Consider the following 18955-nt stretch of genomic DNA (forward strand, 5'->3'; position numbering starts at 1 on the left):
AGTGTAGCAATATAAGATGGGTTTCTTTTACAAGCCCTCAGGGTTTTTTCTTCCCTCCTGTGATTTTCATGTTACTGTATATTTCTTCTTGTTTTTGTTTTATTAAATGCAAAAATAAAGAAAATAAAGAAAACAAAGAAAACAGAAAATGTCATCCTTTGAAATAAATACTGGAACACTATGTCATATGCACTCACCATTAAATGGTATGGGTAATTATTAGCAGACCAATGTACATTTGATAATATAATGATTTAGTTGGTCTAGTCCAAATAATTTTTGAGGAATTCAGAGAAATGCAAAACTTTTTTCAACCGACCCTAGTCTCCCCTATATTATCACTCACATAACCTTTATTAGACTAATAAAAGCCCCAAATTAAAAGGGGGTGTTTATTGTAATTACCGTGTCATCAAAACAGTCTGATATATTTAACAAAAAATGTATAATAATTTATAGTCATATTTATAAAAAGCCTGACATCTTAAATAAAGGAGCACAATTTGTATTTTTAAAAACTAAAATCACTGAAAAAAAACTAAGGACTGTAGAATAATGCTCCTTGGTTGTTGCAATATTTTGGCCAAAGCCTTTACTTTAAGTATGTAAGTTGTACAAAACGACCAGCGGAGGGCGCTACTTGACCACAGTTTTGAAATGAGACGTGTTGCTTTTTCGCCCAGGCATGAACCTGAAAACAATGCTGGCAACTGTTTGGGGCAGGAACACAAATCTGGCAGCACTCAACGAAAACAAAAGTGGCTAATCATCCAACTTCCCCACACTTTAGAAGATCAATAGGTGTTAAAAAGCTAAACCCGCAGACTAAGTTTACTTCTCAGAGGCGATAAGAGAGAGAGCTGCAAACAGCTGCTGTGGATTACCTGAACAGATACGGTGGTAAAAAAAAAAAGTTAACGAGATTATCCAGAAAATCCCTTTAATCTTTTTTTGTTTCATCAGACATGCATTTGAGTTTATGAAGACTAAATTTTATTCTTTTTTTTTCTTTTTTTTGATTACTCAACAAAATCATAATCTAATTTTTATTATTTTATGATCAAATTTGTTGAGATAACCAATTCCAAGTGCTTTAGACTATTTTCTTGCATGACTTCTGCAATGTGTACCATTGTTTATAATGGTGAGTATTCAGTGACCACCTCGCTGTGGTATTTTTAATTTCCTATATGGAATATCTATAATGTCCCAGCAGGCACTTGGAGGATTTTTATTTGAGAACAAAGGTGACATGTCCGGATTTGAAATCAGGGATCCGGAGAAGACGGGAAAAGAATAGAGAAGAGGAGGAGGAGGGGGGGGTCATTTATCAAGGGCCCCTACGGCTTGCAGCCATCGTGGGCCCTCCACCAAAATGTAGACCGACGTCACCGCTTCCGCCCTGCACCCCCTCCTCCTCCTCCTCCTCCTCCTCCTCCCTCTCCCTCCCCCGGCGTCGTTGGAGCAGCTCGACTCGCCTGCAATCCAACATGGAGTAGAGAGAGATGGGGCTCTAGCGGGGCCACCCCTCGGTAACAACAGCGACGACGCGCTTTTTTTTTTACGCACAACTGGAACCGGAGTCGTCGGAGAAAACATGCGCCTTAGGACTTAAAAACCAAGTGTGTGTGCCTTGCGTGTCTGTGTGTGTGTGAGAGAGCGTGTGTGTGTGTGTGTGTTTGGGGAGGTGGTGGGGGGGAGCGAAGCGAAGAGAAGAGCTGGATTCGGCTACTAAACTGTCCGTATAGAGGGGCTACTTCACCTCCTGAAGGCGATGGGGGGATTAAAGTTCTAGAGGAGAGCAGCGTTTTGCGATCCAGGAGGAACTGGGTGGCTCCGGAGGGGGGGAAAGTGAGGAAAAAGAAGACGGAGGAGGAACAGCCAGTCGAGGGCAAAGCCAAAGAGCCGACACTCGCACAAAGGCGCAGGGGGGATTTATGCGGAATTGGAGACAGAATCGGAGGAGCCGCGGCGAAAGAATGACGAGCGAAAAGTATGCAACCGCCGCGGTACATTACCTGAGGTGAAACGAGAAAATGATAGAAGAAACACACCCAAACGAGTAAGTACAAATGTTTCTTTCCGTCTTTTTTCTCGCTTTCCCTGCGCCTACAAGTTGGAGATAATTAGAGCAACTTGGTGGAATGTGCAGCCTTAAACTCCCCGCACAAAGCTGGTTTCTTGTGCGGTTTTTTTTTTTGCATGTTTTTATTGCGTGAACTCGATAGGATTTGGTGCTTGAAGAATGCATTGACACTGCTCGTAGCAGAGGGGTTTTTTCGGGCCCCCACCTTGGTTGTAGACTAGTCTTGAGAGGGCGAGAGAGAAAGAAGAGGAGTAAGAGGAGGAGGGGAATAAGCGTGGGTGGATCGGAAACATTTTCTGAAAGGATCTGAAGCGAGAGAGCAGGCCCTGTTGCAGCGTAACTTAGAAACTCAAACACGCCCCGAAGTTACACCTTTTCTAAACACACAAACAGCGGCGAGCCTCACGCACCTCTTGTTTGTGCCTCGTCGAGCCCGACGGCGCTTACAGAGGCTGTTTGGCCTCGTTATTTGGCCACATCTGTATGTTTGCTTCCAACCGAAGGGGGAAGTCTCACAGGATATGAGATATCCGATATGCCTCATCCGCCATCTCTTTCTCAATCGCCCTCATTTGCATAGCCTACCGCGCTCCATTCATAAAAAAATACCGATTGTAAACGACGACTTGCGCTGGAAAAAAAAAAAAAAAAAAAATACGCGTCCGTGTCTCTTCGAGTCGAGCTCTTGTGTTTGACAGACAACCCGCTGGTCGGGCTGTTGCGTCTTGCGAAATGTTGCCAATATAGAGCCGTACAATGTGTAGGCCCACAGACCTGTTTATACGGCACCCATAGGCCTATATGGAAGCGCTGGAAGCTTAAAATTAGCTTTACCGAGAAGAAACTGTAGCTTAATGTGAGCTACAAGGCAGGTGGAGGGGCGCGTATAGCTCCTATGTGAGGGTTATTGTTAAAACCAACACAAATATTATACGCGTTTTTAAATTCTAAGTGTTTTTAAATGCAAGTACATTTAAGGCTTAAATGGAAATGTGTGACGCACGACCATTTAAATTATTATTAGCCTGTATCGACGGCTTCTCTGTGTCAGACTACTCGGGGCTGTGCTCGGTATGCCCGCCTCGCGGAGGAGCTCAGTCGGCGGGGGTGGAAGGGCGAAGGGCACCGTAGGGGATGTTTGCGCTGCTGTGGCGTGACGCCGGCTCATTCATAAAAGCCCTCTAACCTTCAGCGCGTCCCCATTCATGCCTGCTGGCCGCACTCGGCTCTGCGAAGCCAGCGTCTCAGGGACAGACAGACAGACAGACAGGGACGGGAGACAGGGGCTGAAACCGACCCCTCAGTCTGAATGTAATGCTAATAGGCCCCACACGAGACGCAAACTGGGGGCCAGCCGCCCGCAACCACGTAGAGACTGCAGCGTTAGGACTAGCTTGTCTTTTCAACTTTTGAAATTGTTCAGACGTTCTCAGTGTTCCTTCCTGAGAGCAGTTCTATCGTTCTGTCCTTCCTCTGAGTCATGTATTAGTAATAATAGTAATAATAATTCAGTAGTGCAATACACAGGTACACTGTTGGGCTGCAAAATTCATTGAAATTTTTATCAAAATCGCAACATGGCTGTCTGCAATTTTCAAATTACAGGAGGTGCAATATTTGTTACAGGCAAAATGCATGTAAGAAAACTTAAATTAATGAGTGTTGTGAGGCAGAGATGTCTTGTCCTACAAAACAGATTCACAGATACAGATTCCTGCAAAAACATCACACCATAGTCATTTAAACATGTTTTTCAATCATAATAAGAATAATTATGTAAATATCATCATTATGTTACAGTATCAGGTAAAATAATCAGAATCGCTCTGGTACACTGGTATCATTACTGCATTTATACTTTTCCTTTAACCAGCCTATACTCTTATTTATATTACTTGCATCCTTACACACTTATCCACCATCTCAGCATTATTGTTATTTTTACACTATTATTTTTACCACTGTTGTGTATTTTGTTGTTTACATGTTTTTGCACCTTGTATTTGTTTTTCTATTTTGTTACATATAATGTGTAATGCACATAGTTTTTCACATACTTACATACTTTTTACATACGTATGATTTCTCTTTCTGTTCTTATAATTTCTATATGCTTGTATATACTTATATTCTTGAATGGGAGCAACTTGTAAAGCAAACAGTTTCCCTCCCATGAATTTTTTACTGCCTTTCACTTCTGGGTGAGGAAACTTTTATGATGATGTCCTGGGTAAATTGGACCATGGTCATGACATTCTCGAAGTATTGCAAGTTTTTTTTTCTTTCGTGTTGCAAGAATTCAGTAAAAATATGCTTCCATGGATCTGCCAAACACATTTGTGACCATTAAAACTATATAAAAGTCAAACTGTGCTAATGCTGTCTAGGCTTTTTATTTGCTAGCAATTAATTTTAGATGCGTGGATTAAAAGGAAATGGAAACAAAGCTTAATTGTGTGACAATCATAAAAGAGTATTGGAAAAATATGCACATGTAGGCCATTGAAAGCAATTGTCATGTCTCCAAGTAAATTACCCAGTCTCATTCAGACCATTGCATTTTAGTAACCAACAGTTATTTACTTTGAAACTTTTATCAAACCTTCACTCTTCTGCAAATTGTAGTTTAGCCGGTGCTAATGCTGTTATTTTGGGTATAACTTACATTTAATGAATGCTAATGCTAATATAGAGCTCCACAATGCTTGACTGACAGACATCAACTTATCTATTGATTCTCATTGGCCAACTAATATCCCGACTGGGCTGTCCTAACACTGCCAACAGCCAATTAGTGTATTAATGTCTAAATATGAATGTATTTAAAAGTATCATCTATTATTGGCCTGCTTGTTTCATGTCACATAGCTAGGTTAGTTAACAGTTGAAAGCATGATTGCTTTGCAGAAGATATTTCTTAGCTTATTGAACTGTGTTGTTTTAAAACTTTGAGTTAGGCCTGCTGTACGCTCGTAATGGTAAAAGACAACTTGACGTAATGTTTACAAGTGGTATACAGTGGTCAGTAGCCTATCAGGGATAGATGCTAATATTTTAAGCACATGCGCCAAGGGCTGTGTATTGGCAAGAATCTGGTGATACAGTATGTATGACATTAAGGGGGCGGGTATAATTTGGCGGCCACAGGAGGTCACCTACACAGAATATTTGATGGCCACAGAGAAACTTATTGCGGCCATGGGTCACATAGTGCCATGATTAATGTCAAACTCTGGTCCGTATAGGTGAATTTATGTAAATGTAAGCTGTAAAATTCTATTGGTAACCCTTTGCTGCTACTATGCTGCGTCATTCAAACATGTTTATTGTCTTATTACCGGAGAGAACTGAATCAATGTGCAGCTATCTGCTAGTTTGTGTGTTGTGGTTTTCTTATGGGAAATAAAAGCCTGTAATGGGATTAAGGCAGTGTGAGGAGATAAAAGACACACCTTTCTGCCTTTTGTGTCATGTTAAAAGGTGCAGCGGCATAGTTTTTCTTCTGATTGTGAAGCTTGTGTCAAACGTTAGATATTTCACCACCTGTCTTATTTATTGTGGGGTTAATTGTATGGCTGTTGTTTTATAGGTGGACTTTTTTACTGCGTGCTGGAGATTGAGTCACATGCATTTGAATGGCTCACCTCCTCAATGGAGCAATCAGACGTGATGTGTCCGTTTCCCTATCAGCAGGCGATGTGATGTGAGGCACGCACACATATGTTGTGTTTGTGAGGACCTGCTGTTTACTACATGTCCTAAACTAAACTAAAACCATAGCCGTCATGTCCTCAATTTGGAGGATGTGCGTCTTTACCCCGTCCTTCTGAGGACATTTATTACCTTTTTATGTAAGATCTCTCCTGCAGACACACACACACACACACGCATATCCTGTAGAGTCACAACACAGGCAGAGGATGTATTGATCCGGTGTGTGCTGCCTGCTGCTGCAGGGTCAGCATGTGCACAGTCAGTATTGGACAGGAGATGCCCACTGACATTCAGCTAAGGTCAACGTAGCAACGAAATATAATCCATCCCTGAACAAAAAGCACTCATCAACTGGCAAACACAGCAGTGAGGAGTTAGCAGGTCTGCATGTTCCCTCAGCAGGACTGTTCTGTTCTCACACATATTTTCTACGTTAGCAGCATTTGATATTGAGACTATAATAAACTTGACAGGAGTGGAATTTTTGTGACACTGGAAAAGTTGATCACCAATGCACTGCATACTTTGCAGAACATTTTGTAATAAATTCTAAATCTTGTGGAATAGATTTCGTATTTTGTTAAAGGAATAATCCAGCCCGTGTGTGCTGAAATTAATTTGCTTTTCCTTTGCTTTGTCTCTTATCATCATGAACCCAGGTGTTGCGTTCATCTGTTAGTGTAGAAAGGTTGATCACAAAAAGGGTGAAAGACTCTGAAGTCCCCCTGACTTGCAATGCAACATGTGTTGGAGCTGCATTGCATTCTGGTCTATTGAGGCTGCAAGTGTGTAGAAAATGGTCCTTGTGACTGTCTCCTTTGCGATTATTCTGAGGGACTGACCATGAAACCTGACATTTCCTGATGATGTTTCAGACTGCTGAAATATTTCCTAATGTCAGACGCTATTTGTAGCTAGCTGACATGTGTTTTATGTGTACAGCGTTGGCATATACTGTAAAAAGAGTACATAAATACAACTATTCATGAGACAGTGGAAACAGAAACTAAGAGGTGCTTTGTTAGTAGCTTGCACACACTTTTGTACCAGGTTTTAGGTCAAATGAACACAATTTCAAAAATGGCACAAAAAAGAAACATGACACAGAAATGAGTAATATATAACATGTTAGCTACAAAACAGACACAGCGTTTTTTGCAAGTATTATCTTAAAGATCCAGTGTGTGCGATTTACAGTGTTTTATTGGCAAAATATGGTAGAAATGACTATAAGTTAAGTGTGTCTACAGTAGCTTTGAACAGACAAACCAAGCTCTAACTCTAAATACAACCTTTCCCATTTTTTGTGAGTTTTGCAGCCATCATATGCTCTCCTCATGCTCGGGAGGGTAGGGTGAGGCAAGGTGCTTGCAATCTGCAAGCTCACCGCAGTGATCTATAGAGTGGATATATCTGGATAAGTCCACGTGATGATGTATAGGGAACCACAGCATATTGCGGGTAACGCGGCACGCACACAAGGAGAATATTGACACATAACACGTGTCCGCAAATGAACTTCCTTTGCAGAACTCTTTGCGTTTTCTCTCTTTCTCGCTGTACTCCTGCTCCACACACGCGCACACACACACACACAAACAGACACATCATGTGGAACAGATCCTTGTTCACAGTATTTCCTGTGTTTTACAGAGCAGCTCATCACTGGTTGCTATCCGGAGCCTTTATATAATGGCCTGAGCTGTTTATATCTGGAGGCCAAACAATGGACCCAGATTGTTTGCCTGTGTTTTTTTTTTTTTTTTTTTTTTTTTTACTAATCTCTGCTCATCAGCTGACTGGATGACCAAGATTATAATAGCTTGAGTTTTCATTCACTTCATTCAGGGTGTTTTTCCGTCGTCACACGAAGTATACAACAGTCCAGCGTGCTGGTTATTGAAGACACAAATTCTTTTCAGCTGTTCAGTCAATGAACTCCGTGAACTTTCTCTTCTTCGGTAACCAGGGTGCTCTGGCTGATTATCCTTCCTGATCTGTATAAAAACAGATGAGATGGCCAATAGCCTTTTTGATATAACTTATTCTCCACAGCCAGTTTTTCTCACATAACACCTTGAAAGGACAGGAGATCATTTTGTTGGACATTTTTGAAACTTCTTGTTCAGAATATTTACTGCAACATAGAGGTCAGTCTCATTCCTCCCCTGTCCTGGTTTATGTTAAATCACTCTTATACAGCAGAACTTTGGTGATCACACCTACACAAAATGCCCCACTTTCCAACAATGCTCTCATATGTAAAGCAGAAACTTACAGCAATTTTAAGTAATGTCAGATGGACACTGGATGTTTTCAAGATAAGATCAAATTAAAACTATTCCTACATCTCATAATGGAGAGGGACCACATGCTATTTAAAACTAACCACAAATAGCACCAGGAAACGTTACAGCCCATCATGTGTAGCGGTAAATATATCGGCATATTTAGACCAGGGAAACCCTAAGAGAACAGACTTCCTAGTGTTCATCATGCAAATCATTTTCAGTTGGTTTGATGTCCTGGAGCTGGACCACAGGCCGTCCAATTACAAGATAAACCCCTGACATATGACAGTTTATGTAAACGAAGGCTACCTGATCAAACACACCGAAGTTGAGGTTGACGGATGCCAATTACAGATGCAAAGAGCATTAGAAATTATAAAACCCTTCATCACTTCCGTTTGACCTGAAGCGGTAAGGCTAACGTTGTATAAGAGGATATGAGGCATTATAGAGGGTCTTGGTTGGCTTTTCAGTTGCTTTTAAGAGGTTTAGAACCAATCTGCTTACTTTCATCACCGTAATTGAGATGGAGGGCCTGCTGAATCACCCTACAGGGCAAATATGTTGTATATTTACCATACTAAATCATGAAATGATGTAATCAGATTAATTAAACAAGTAATAGTTGAAGCTGAAATGCTGGCATCTCCATTGTCAATGCTACAGCCAGCACATGCTCCTTTTGAAATGTCCTTTCTGGTAAGGAACGTCTGTTTTTGTTTCACATTGCATGTTTATTGAGTTAAAACTCAATCCAATTTTGTACAGTGCCAAATCAAGTTATCTCAGAGCACTTTTCAAATAGAGCAGGTCTAGAAGGTACTCTTTGTGAACCCAATTGTTCTCATCATGAGCGAGAACTGAGGCGACTGTGTTGAGCAAAAACTTCCTTTTAACAGGTCAGAAACCTCGAGCTGATCAAGGCTGTTTATTAAGGGCGGGGGAAGAGAACTGATGCACAGTGTTCACTGAATAAGTTAGTATCTGTTTGTGAGTCGTAAGAAATCATTAATGAACTTTTAGAAGGAGTAGATATTTATAAAGTTTAAAATGAGCATTTTTAATGGCGTCTGACAGGCAGTAAGGCAGGCAGGCAGTCACTGAACTCCACCTCTAGAGTGTGTATTTTCAGAGCGTTTGTGGGATAACAGGCTTATCTTTATGTTGACAGACAACTGACAGTTATAAACAGCTGATCAGCTTACAGTATAGAAGTGTTTGTTGTGTACCAGCCTGAGTTTCGAGTCTGGGGATGAGGGTTGGGGAAGAACAACTCTGCAATACTCAGTTGGATAACATGTTTGACCTGCAACACAATTGGGCGCTGATCATAATTGCTTTTGGACATATTGCAGTATCCAGATTTCTTTGTCCATATAGTTAGTCATATATTATTAGACTTGATTCAGTGTCCATTTTTGGTCTCATATTTTGAAATATTTTGGATTATTGAGCATATAGCAAGTTTTATCTGTACCGCAAAGCTCAGAACAAGAAAATGTTTTTCATTTATTTTAAAATTGTAAAACTATGGTGACCCTGTTTTGCTCCCATGGAAACTGATAATCATGAATAGATCTGAACGTGCATTGTGATTGGTCGGTTGTGTATGGGATGTTGTCCTCTGCATATTAGTGACCTCTCTGTCATGTCGGCTGACACGCTTGCACTCTGTCACACCGGCAGCGTGCGTCTTGTGCTGCCTGGACATGTGAGCGCTGCATGTAACTACAGCTGATTGACAGAAAGCCGATCAAACTTCCCCCCGGGATCCTCCGGCGTCAATACTTGTGAATGAACTTGCATCACCCCACCACTCTCTGTTTCTCTGTGTTACATTCCTACATTGAAATTAAAACATGAATGAAAGCCGTTTACAGTTTGAAGATTAACTTTACAGCATCATTAGCCAATTCCTCATGTTGTAGCTGACTAACATTTAACAAAAATGCAAAACCTTTACATAATTCAACTTAATTTGGCAGAATTCTGCACTATAAAAATCCAACATAGTGGCTACCACACATTTTTGCCCACACTTCTGATCATTTCCAACTTTTTGATCCTTCCTTGCACAAATCAGAATTGCACTGAAATACATCTATAAAAGTCCAGATTTTAAGTTGTCCACACAGATGGACTGTAATAAATCATTTTTATGCATTTATAGTACATAATTTATGTGAAGAAATTGTGTGTTCTCAACCTCAAATCCATAGGTGTTTCATTAACTATACTGTTTGCAACAAGTCCTGGACCTTTCAGAATAAAAGGGAAAAATAAAATCCATTATTAAGTTGTTTAATGAATTTTGTAATCGGTAAGTGTTGAAAAAAGCAAGGCCTTAATACGGCTAATAGTCTAAAGCAGGCCAGTTGAAGACCCAGGGCCTAAACAATAGTGCAGAAATCCAGAGATATTAAATCATAAGAATGACACTAAAGAGAAAATCAGCTTAATCATAGCTGCAACCAATACATGGTTGGTATTTTCACTTGATTAACAACACTACATGTGGCATTTCTGTTGTTGCTGATACATCGATCTTCATTGATATACTGATTAAATGTTCAGCAGTACAATATTATATCATCATCTTTAAGATATACCTTTATTTCTTTTTTTTCTGTGAAACCCTGTCAGCATCAAAAGTTCAAACCAGTAATAAAATCATCATGGTGGTGAAGCACCTTTCAGCTACTTCCTGGTTGCTGTGTGTGTGTGTGTGTGGAGCTCCACAGAGAGAGGCGGACCCTGTGCGTGGGTGCGTGTGTGTGGTTCTGTTGATCAGGCAGAGGTGCGGCCAGTCATTCCTTATCAGAGGAAGTATAGCCGCCCTTATCACACATGGCTGGGCTGCCCTCACTGGCCCTTTTATCTGTCACACATTAGCTGGATTCCAGACCTGATAACCAGACCACTTCCCAGCCCCCTTTACTGTTTTATTGCAATACTGTTACTCACAGTCCAGGTCAGGTATTTGTGGGTCCAGCTCACTAAGTCGCACTCCTATTACTCTCAGAGTACATTTTTAAGGTATTGCAAATGTTATAGCTATAATTTTGTGGTGTTTTGACAGTAATAAGGACAAGATGTGGATGCTGACGTGGTTTACAGGCAAATAAAATGAATGCAGGGAAGTTAAGAGTTCATTGATGGTGCACCAGTGTGGCTTGGCAGGGAATCTACAGGTGTGTACTCCACCCACAGCTCATTTCCTTATTATGATAGAGACTTGTTTGCAAGGTGTGGGCCAGGCATAGAAATAGAAAGTATAGAATGGATGCTTCAAACACAGCAGCGTTGCAATAACAATATGAAGGGTAGAAACCAAGAAGACCTTTGCAAATTTGTGTGATGAAGAATAGTTAGATAAAGAGGCAGTAATTAATTCCATTATACAGTAGCCCTGAATATTCACAGCCCTGAAAACCCCTGAATATTCACAGTCTTAAATTCTGGCTAGCTTAAAGCAGCTTTAATCAAAATTTTAGATTAGCAATGGATCGCATGATACGTATTTGTGAAAGCGGTCACTTGTAATGATATCTATACTATTATATATCTATCTGCAGCGAGCTGAATGAAACTGTTTGCATACCAGGCTGCTGAATATGGCGCTGTAAGTGATTGCCACGATATTTGCTGTACTGTAACTTAATCTTTATATCAGTGCATTGAATGGCACCTACACTTGCAGCAGGAGCTTGTGAGTCATGGTAGGAGGAAGTCAGCTGGCAGTAAATCAGAAACACGGCCTAAAGACACATTCACAAGTAGCTGATGAGCAACAGCTAACAGTATATTGTTGTACAGCTTAAGAGGTCGTGTAAAGTGATTGGCTGGAAACGGCAGCATAGAGCCTGAAAGGAGACACGCCCTGCACCTTTGGCCTGATGGCTACAGCTCATATTAAATAATAAAAAGGATGTGATGCATGAATTACCTACTCTTTCCTTATCAGCGAGGTGTTGACTTCCACCCTATCTTCCTTCGAAACTGAGTCATCACTCTGCTTTTGAGACAACACCTTCATCATTACATCCTCATCCCACCTAGAAGAGACTTTGAAAAGTGCTTGCGACCCTTGACATATAACACAGTGTGAGTACAACTGTAAATCACTTTTATGTCAAATATTAGGCAACCATGGAAAAAGTGTGTATAAAGTTAAAGATGGTAGATGTAAATTCCACATAAATAGGTGATTATAAATAGTGTATCTCCCACCTTTTCTTAAAGTGGGCATCACAGTCCTTTTTCAGCATCACTGCCTCGTGCCACATTCGTGCGGACAGAATTAGATTCACAGCTCCCAAATGTATGTGTGTGTCTGTGTGTATTTGTGCCAGAATGTGTGGTCACTCCCAAGTGTATTAAAGTAGCGCGTTGCTGCTGGTTGTGGCCGTCTGTGTGTTCCAACCACAGATTATAGGGCCTGTCGGCAGACTGGGGCTCTGAACGCAGGTCACAAGACAGCCCAAAATGTGACAAGTTCATCACAGAGAGCTGATAGCCGGTATCGTGTATCTTAAAGCGCTTGTGCTTATATAGCACAGAATTTGGTGTTATTTCTGTATGTGGGCGGACGGGATGTGTGGTTCCGTATGTGAACGTGTCGTAAATGTGTTTGAGCCATGTTGAACTGCTGTGGTACAAGCTTCAGTTTCGATATCCCCACTAAGCATTTTTCAGTGTCAGAGCTGCTCTCTCGTTTATAATTTCATTGTGCAAAAATACTGTACAATCATTGGCACAAACCCTACATACAACTCTGACTTCACACAGGAATACAATGTCTGTTTAGTGGTCTCTCGTTACAGTATTTGTTGTGAGATAAGAATAAGTGGTTAGCAAACCTTACTAACGCCAGCATCATCCAAACACAGTACAAACACACACAAGCAAGATTATTTGAAGATGAGGTCAAATGTCTGAATAAGTTGCCCCATTTTTGATCATTAGCCAGTTTATAACCTGTTCAAACCTACTTATTTGAACGTTAAACTACAAAACTGGTGCAAATCCATTGTTATCCAGAAAGGTGCTACTTTAGCATGTTGCTACCAGCTATTTCAGCCACTGTAAATGCACCAGTCTAACACCTAAAAGTAGTCAACTGTGACTACATAAGATAAAATCACTTAATTAAGCTACCAGAGGCCTCGCTGACCTTTCTTATTCAATATAGCCATTGTAGCCACTAGCTAGCTGCTGTAACGTAATGATATTTTTGAAGGGCACAGTGGAAGTTATCATCACTCTGTTTCCGTCCACAAAAATGCCACAGGTTTTTCCATTAGATTAGATTTTATTATGCTGACACTTTTGTTCGACAAGATTCAACAAACGAACACCACTTTTATGATTTTTGAAGTGTAAATGCAATCGCCAGAGGTAAAAAAAAACTGTTAGCCACTTGTTAGCAGCTGCTTCTTTTTAAGATGCGTAAAAGCTTCAAATTTCTTGAGCTTGGATGTTTACTGATGTGGGTTTTTTTTATCTCATAGAACAAAAAATCCATTGACCACCTGCTGATTTTAGGACCAGAGGTGCAAAAATGCTAACTCATTTCCAGGTTTGAGAGCTCATTCCTGCAGCACTCTGTAGGAATAAAAATAGATCCTTGATGTGCTATTTTCAACTTCTATTATTTACTTTGTTGCCATTCAAGTTTCCCATGTGGCTAAGAAGAACCTGAGTGACTTATTTTCCTCCGCCCATTGTGGTTTGACATGACACATGAAATAATACCTGCCTACAAACTGCACCATTGAAGAATCAGTCTTTATTCAGTCTCTAATGTCGTAATGTAATGTAAATTGGTTAAAAATCACAAAAAGGCAGGTTTTGTCTGTTGTGTCTTTAACGCTCCAAACACACGTAATGTTTAAATATGAGTGCGTGCGCGATTGCGTGTGTGTTTACATGAAACCACAGACCCTGTGGGTGAATCTGTAGGTGCTTATCTGCACGAGCTGTTTGTCTGCCGTCACCCAGTCAGTCAGTCTGTCATTCAGTCAGTTTTATGAATGTGTGTGGGTGGGAGCTGGTGAACCAGTTTTGCCACCTGTGTGTGTGTGTGTGTGTGTGTGTGTGTGTGTGTGTGTGTGTGTGTGTATTTGTGCATGAGTGTGTGTATGTACATCAGATCCCTGGGACTGTCTGTAAGCTAATTATATAACAACACCTCTCTCATTTACTCCCACTCTGCCTTTCTATGTTTCTCTTTCCCTCTTCATCCCTCTCTCTCTCTCTCACACACACACACACACACACAAACACAGTGCAGCATCGATGGCATACACAGAGGTACATCCTGTTTTTGTCAGATCATTCATGAGGATTGTGACCGTGTTCATTGTGTCCCTGTGAGGGTGGTGGCTGTCATGCTAATGCTTGAGAATGTCTTGTATTTTACCATTCAGTCTCCGTCGTATTGTCTCATGTTAGAAGCGCTGACGACTCTATTGACTGCAGAGGGAGTTTTTGTCATGTATTGTGTTGTACAGCCCTGCAGACTACACTCTAGCTGTATTATCCGTCCATTTGCAAATCGTGCGCCTGATCACAACTCCAGTCGGCTGGTTTCTCATCTACTGCATCTGTGTGTAGTTGGAATAAGATTACTTCTGTTCAGATGACAAAGGTGTGACGTGAGGATATGACCAGGGATGCAACTTATGATGTTTTTTACATTATCAGTTCATCTGTTTTTGTTTTGTTTTTTATCATAAAAAGTCAGAAAATGGTGAAAAATGCCACCGCCGTCAAGCTACAAGAAACAAATCTGTATTGTCTTTGAAGTAATAGGATATTTCAGATTAAATTAATGACAATTGGTGAACCACATTGCATATTTCTATGATCATTTGAAACAGGTAAATGGCACATCATCGCATTTTTGTAATTTTTCTTGAAAAATTACATTTTTTTTATAGTTACAGGGAAAGATGGGAGATTTTAGAAAAGGGAGCGGGGGTGAAATTAATCACAATTACATATTTGTTATTATATAATATTATATACTAGGCCACCAGTACCTGGATAAGGGACTTTTTGGACAAATAATCACAGGGTTACCCCAGGACAATGTTTAGTTTAAAACTTGCTGATTGTGACTTACCTTGTCTCACTATCAGTGTGATTATCAGATGACAGCCACCACATTCATGACCTACATGGCACTTGTGTGAAATATGTTTTTCTTATGTTTGTATGTGAGGCATCTGTCCTCCACCGTAAAACACTGCAGGAAACCTTGAATAAGTTATCAGAATTGTAAACGATTAAGTTCCTGGTGGTCAAGTATTTGATTAATCAGAATTTTTGTCTAGGAAGTTTTGAGTACCACCAAAGAAAATAGAACTCCAGGCTACATTTACATGAAGAGTCAGAAAAAGAAAAAAGCCCACTTAAAGAAATCACTGCCAGTTTAAGTGTATGCTATATTTAGACTATTTTCTTTGTTTTGCCTTGCTGTCAGAAAGCCTTTTAAGAGGACAAACTGATGTTATGTAAGCCAGATATCACAGTCTCGCTCAACCAGACTCCTTTGGCAAAAACATTAATTTTACTTCACAGAACACAGGAGTAGCTGGTCTGCCGCATCCTTGATCTGCTGTTGTTTGTGTTATTATGTGACTTCAGTGAATCCAAACAAATCTAGTAAAACACCAAAGTCACACAATAACACAAACTTACAAACAAATCGAGGCAACAGAAGTCCAGCACCTCCCACGTTTTGTGAGGTTAAATTACTGATTTCGCCAATGGAGTCTGGTTGCTTTGCAGACTGCAATATTTAGCGTGCATAACGGCGGTTTCACGTAGGAAAAGCCTGTCTGACGGCAAAGTAAAGCGGTGAAAATATTCTGAATGTGGTGTACACTGAAACTGTTGTTGTCATGTTTTTTGTTTGTTTGTTTGTTTGTTTGTTTGTTTTGTTTACTTAGGCCTTTAATGGCTGCCAAAATACATTTGTTGCTGACCTGGTCCACAGCAGTACCACCTATTGTGGGTAATACACTGACTATGGCTAGGTAACTCATACAACCCCCATTTCAAATAATCCAGACTATTCCTTTAAAGAGTGTGTGTGTGTTTTTCGTGCTGACTTGTCCTGTCCTGGTACAACACCTCCCACCTCAGCACAGCAAGGACCAGGCAAAGTCGTGACTTGAGACGCCCTCAAACATTCTGCCACTGTGTGAATCCAGCTCTATAATAAACTGCTGTGGCATTAACGCACTCTCCGACTCCTGCCAGAAAAATTAAAGCTAGTTAGAATTTATGTGAATTATTCACAAGTTGAGGCCAGGATAAAATAGTAGTTGTTGTCTGAGGAAGATTTTTTTGTTGCCTGAATATTTTTTATTGCATGGAAAATATTTATGTGGCTTAAATATACATTTTCACCTTCCAACCTGGTAGCTTCTCTGAGTGCTGTAAAAGCATTTGCCATACATAGTTTTATGTTTGTTGCTGTAGATTTTGCACATCTATTGTAGGCGTAGCGGTGGCTTATTCTTTATATTAATACTAAGATCTAACACCCCACGTTTTGATATTATCTGGTAGATATAAAATCTATGTACATCTTCTTTGGTTCAACCGGGGAAAATAGTGACATTATGCATGATAGAAATAAAACTGGACCATACTGTAACAAATCATCATTTTGTCAATTTATTGATCTAACTAATTACCCACATGATAAAGTGTAAGCAGTCAGAATGTGGCGTGTAGTGGAAATTTTCTGCAACCAAACATGTTTGCTGAGGTGCTCTTAAATGTTGATTGAAATCTCCAATGCTTTCATTATCAGCTGACACGTTTACTGGCATCACTCACAGTCCTGTCGAAGTGAAGTATGTAGCTGATGCAAAGTATTTTGAAGTACGGTTACATGGAAATGAGATACAGCATCTAGTTGGTTAAAAACAAATGTACAGGAAACTATGTTGGTGGCATTTTAGATCTGGTAACACTTAGATTTTATCATACATACTTCTAATCATTGCAGAATGATCACAAACCTTTGCTTTGTAGGTGCTGGAAAAAGTAACAGGCGTGCATCAACTTCTCATGTCAGTCAGTTAGCTGGTTTCATCTGCAGTGTGATGGAGGCTCCTCTCTGACCACAGACGCAGAAAGAGTAGAACTTAATTTTAACTTTGTGTTTTTTTTCCCAGCATTCATTTAAAAGCTTGTTTTTACCTTGAAAAGCTGCTGCCCCTGAAATGATTTCACTTGGCTGAATTTCTGTGAAGTTTTCACTTCAAAGGTCCATTGTGGAAGATTAACGGGGATTTATTCAGCAGAATATAGTGAAAATAAGAGTCGTTGTGTTTTCATATGTTACAATGAGTCCTTTATATCTACAGATAGTGCGGGTCCTCACACCACATGGTTCTAGATGCACCTTTTCACATGTAGTTTGAGTTTCACAGCTGCTGTAGGTTCTCTTACAATAGTGATGTCACAATCCCCAAATTTTGACTTTGATACCAAATCCCAGTTTAGTATCACAATGCTGTCTACCAAAACAATACTTGAGACTGAAACGATAGTTTGATACTCGATACCTAACAGTTCAGAATTCAGAAACAGAACGTCCTTATGGGTCATTAACCTTGGATGTACAGCACCCTGCTGCAAAAGCACAAGACCCACAGAATGAACAAAATACATCTACAATGAAATCTGAACTATTTCATTTTAATTTCATACACATGCTAATCAGTGGTTCTATTTATTGGGTCAAATATGAATATATTTCATATTAAAGACCTGCCATGCACAGTGCGTGCCTATGTGCCGGGGACAGAGTGGAGCTTCACACCAGATTCTGTTCTGATCGAATGAACTTTGCTTTGGCTTTGGCTATGGACCTATAACAAATACCATAATAATACCACACCATTTTTAGTTTAAAAAAATTAGACTATATTATAAAAACGATATACTGTGCAACATTATCCTATAATGATGTAAAAAAAAAAAAAAAAGGATGTAGATTAGCTACCTAGCTAGCTAGCATTTTACTAGCATAAGCTAACTTAAGATGTAAATTATACGTTGCTTTTTGCTTAACTTACCTTGGAGCACAGAGTGAAAAGGGGCACGACGTTGGAAGGATCAATTATCACACCATTACTTTTCTTTTCTGTATAATGAGTATATAACAAGTTGGAATGAAATTATGTTTTTTTTTAAGTTTGACACATCCATATATGAGTGTTTACATTTCCATTATCATTCTAATATTTTTTCCTCTCTCTCTCTCTCTCTCTTTTCAGTGACAGCTACATCGTGCGTGTAAAAGCGGTGGTGATGACGCGGGACGACTCGAGTGGTGGCTGGCTGGCCCAGGATGGCGGGGCTCTGAGCAGGGTCGGGGTGTGCCGCCTCCTGCCACCAGAGCTGGCACCCGTGCCGGCCTCCAGCTTCTCTCAGTTCCTCATACGGGGTGAGCGGCTGCGGGACAAACAGGTAAAAGAAAAAAACACACACAAACATCAACAAAAGCACATCAAAGTTCCTGTAAGGATAAGATATGGAAAATATGGCTGACGTGTGTGTCGCGTAAACAGGTGATCCTGGACTGTCCGCTGAGGAAGGACCTCGTGTACACCATAGCAACGCCCACGTTTCACCATTGGAGGGTGGAAGACAGGAAGTGTGGCCTGACCTTCCAGAGTCCAGCTGATGCCAGAGCGTTCGACAGGGGGGTACGGAAAGCCATCGAGGACCTGGCTGAAGGTACAAAGTGCCACAGTGCAACTATCCAAAAATTTACACCGTCCCATTATAGATAAATCAGGGATAATAAAGTCCCAGTGGACCAGATGCTGCTGACTTT

The 18955-nt window shown here is 40.4% G+C and overlaps 1 protein-coding gene across 1 annotated transcript in view; it reads left to right on the top strand.

The window, feature by feature from the left end:
- The first annotated feature begins 1382 nt into the window (after positions 1 to 1382).
- Positions 1383 to 18955, top strand: part of LOC146315670 (sprouty-related, EVH1 domain-containing protein 2-like) — a 32122-nt gene continuing 14549 nt past the window's right edge. Inside the window, exons 1-3 of the mRNA XM_084735530.1 lie at positions 1383 to 2062; positions 18393 to 18585; positions 18687 to 18855. Of these exons, the coding sequence (XP_084591656.1) occupies positions 2037 to 2062; positions 18393 to 18585; positions 18687 to 18855 (388 nt within the window). The 5' untranslated portion in view covers positions 1383 to 2036. The remainder of the gene's footprint in view (positions 2063 to 18392; positions 18586 to 18686; positions 18856 to 18955) is intronic.

Source organism: Lutjanus erythropterus, chromosome 14, assembly GCF_056507025.1.
Source record: "Lutjanus erythropterus isolate fLutEry1 chromosome 14, fLutEry1.hap2, whole genome shotgun sequence".
Taxonomy (NCBI): domain Eukaryota; kingdom Metazoa; phylum Chordata; class Actinopteri; order Lutjaniformes; family Lutjanidae; genus Lutjanus; species Lutjanus erythropterus.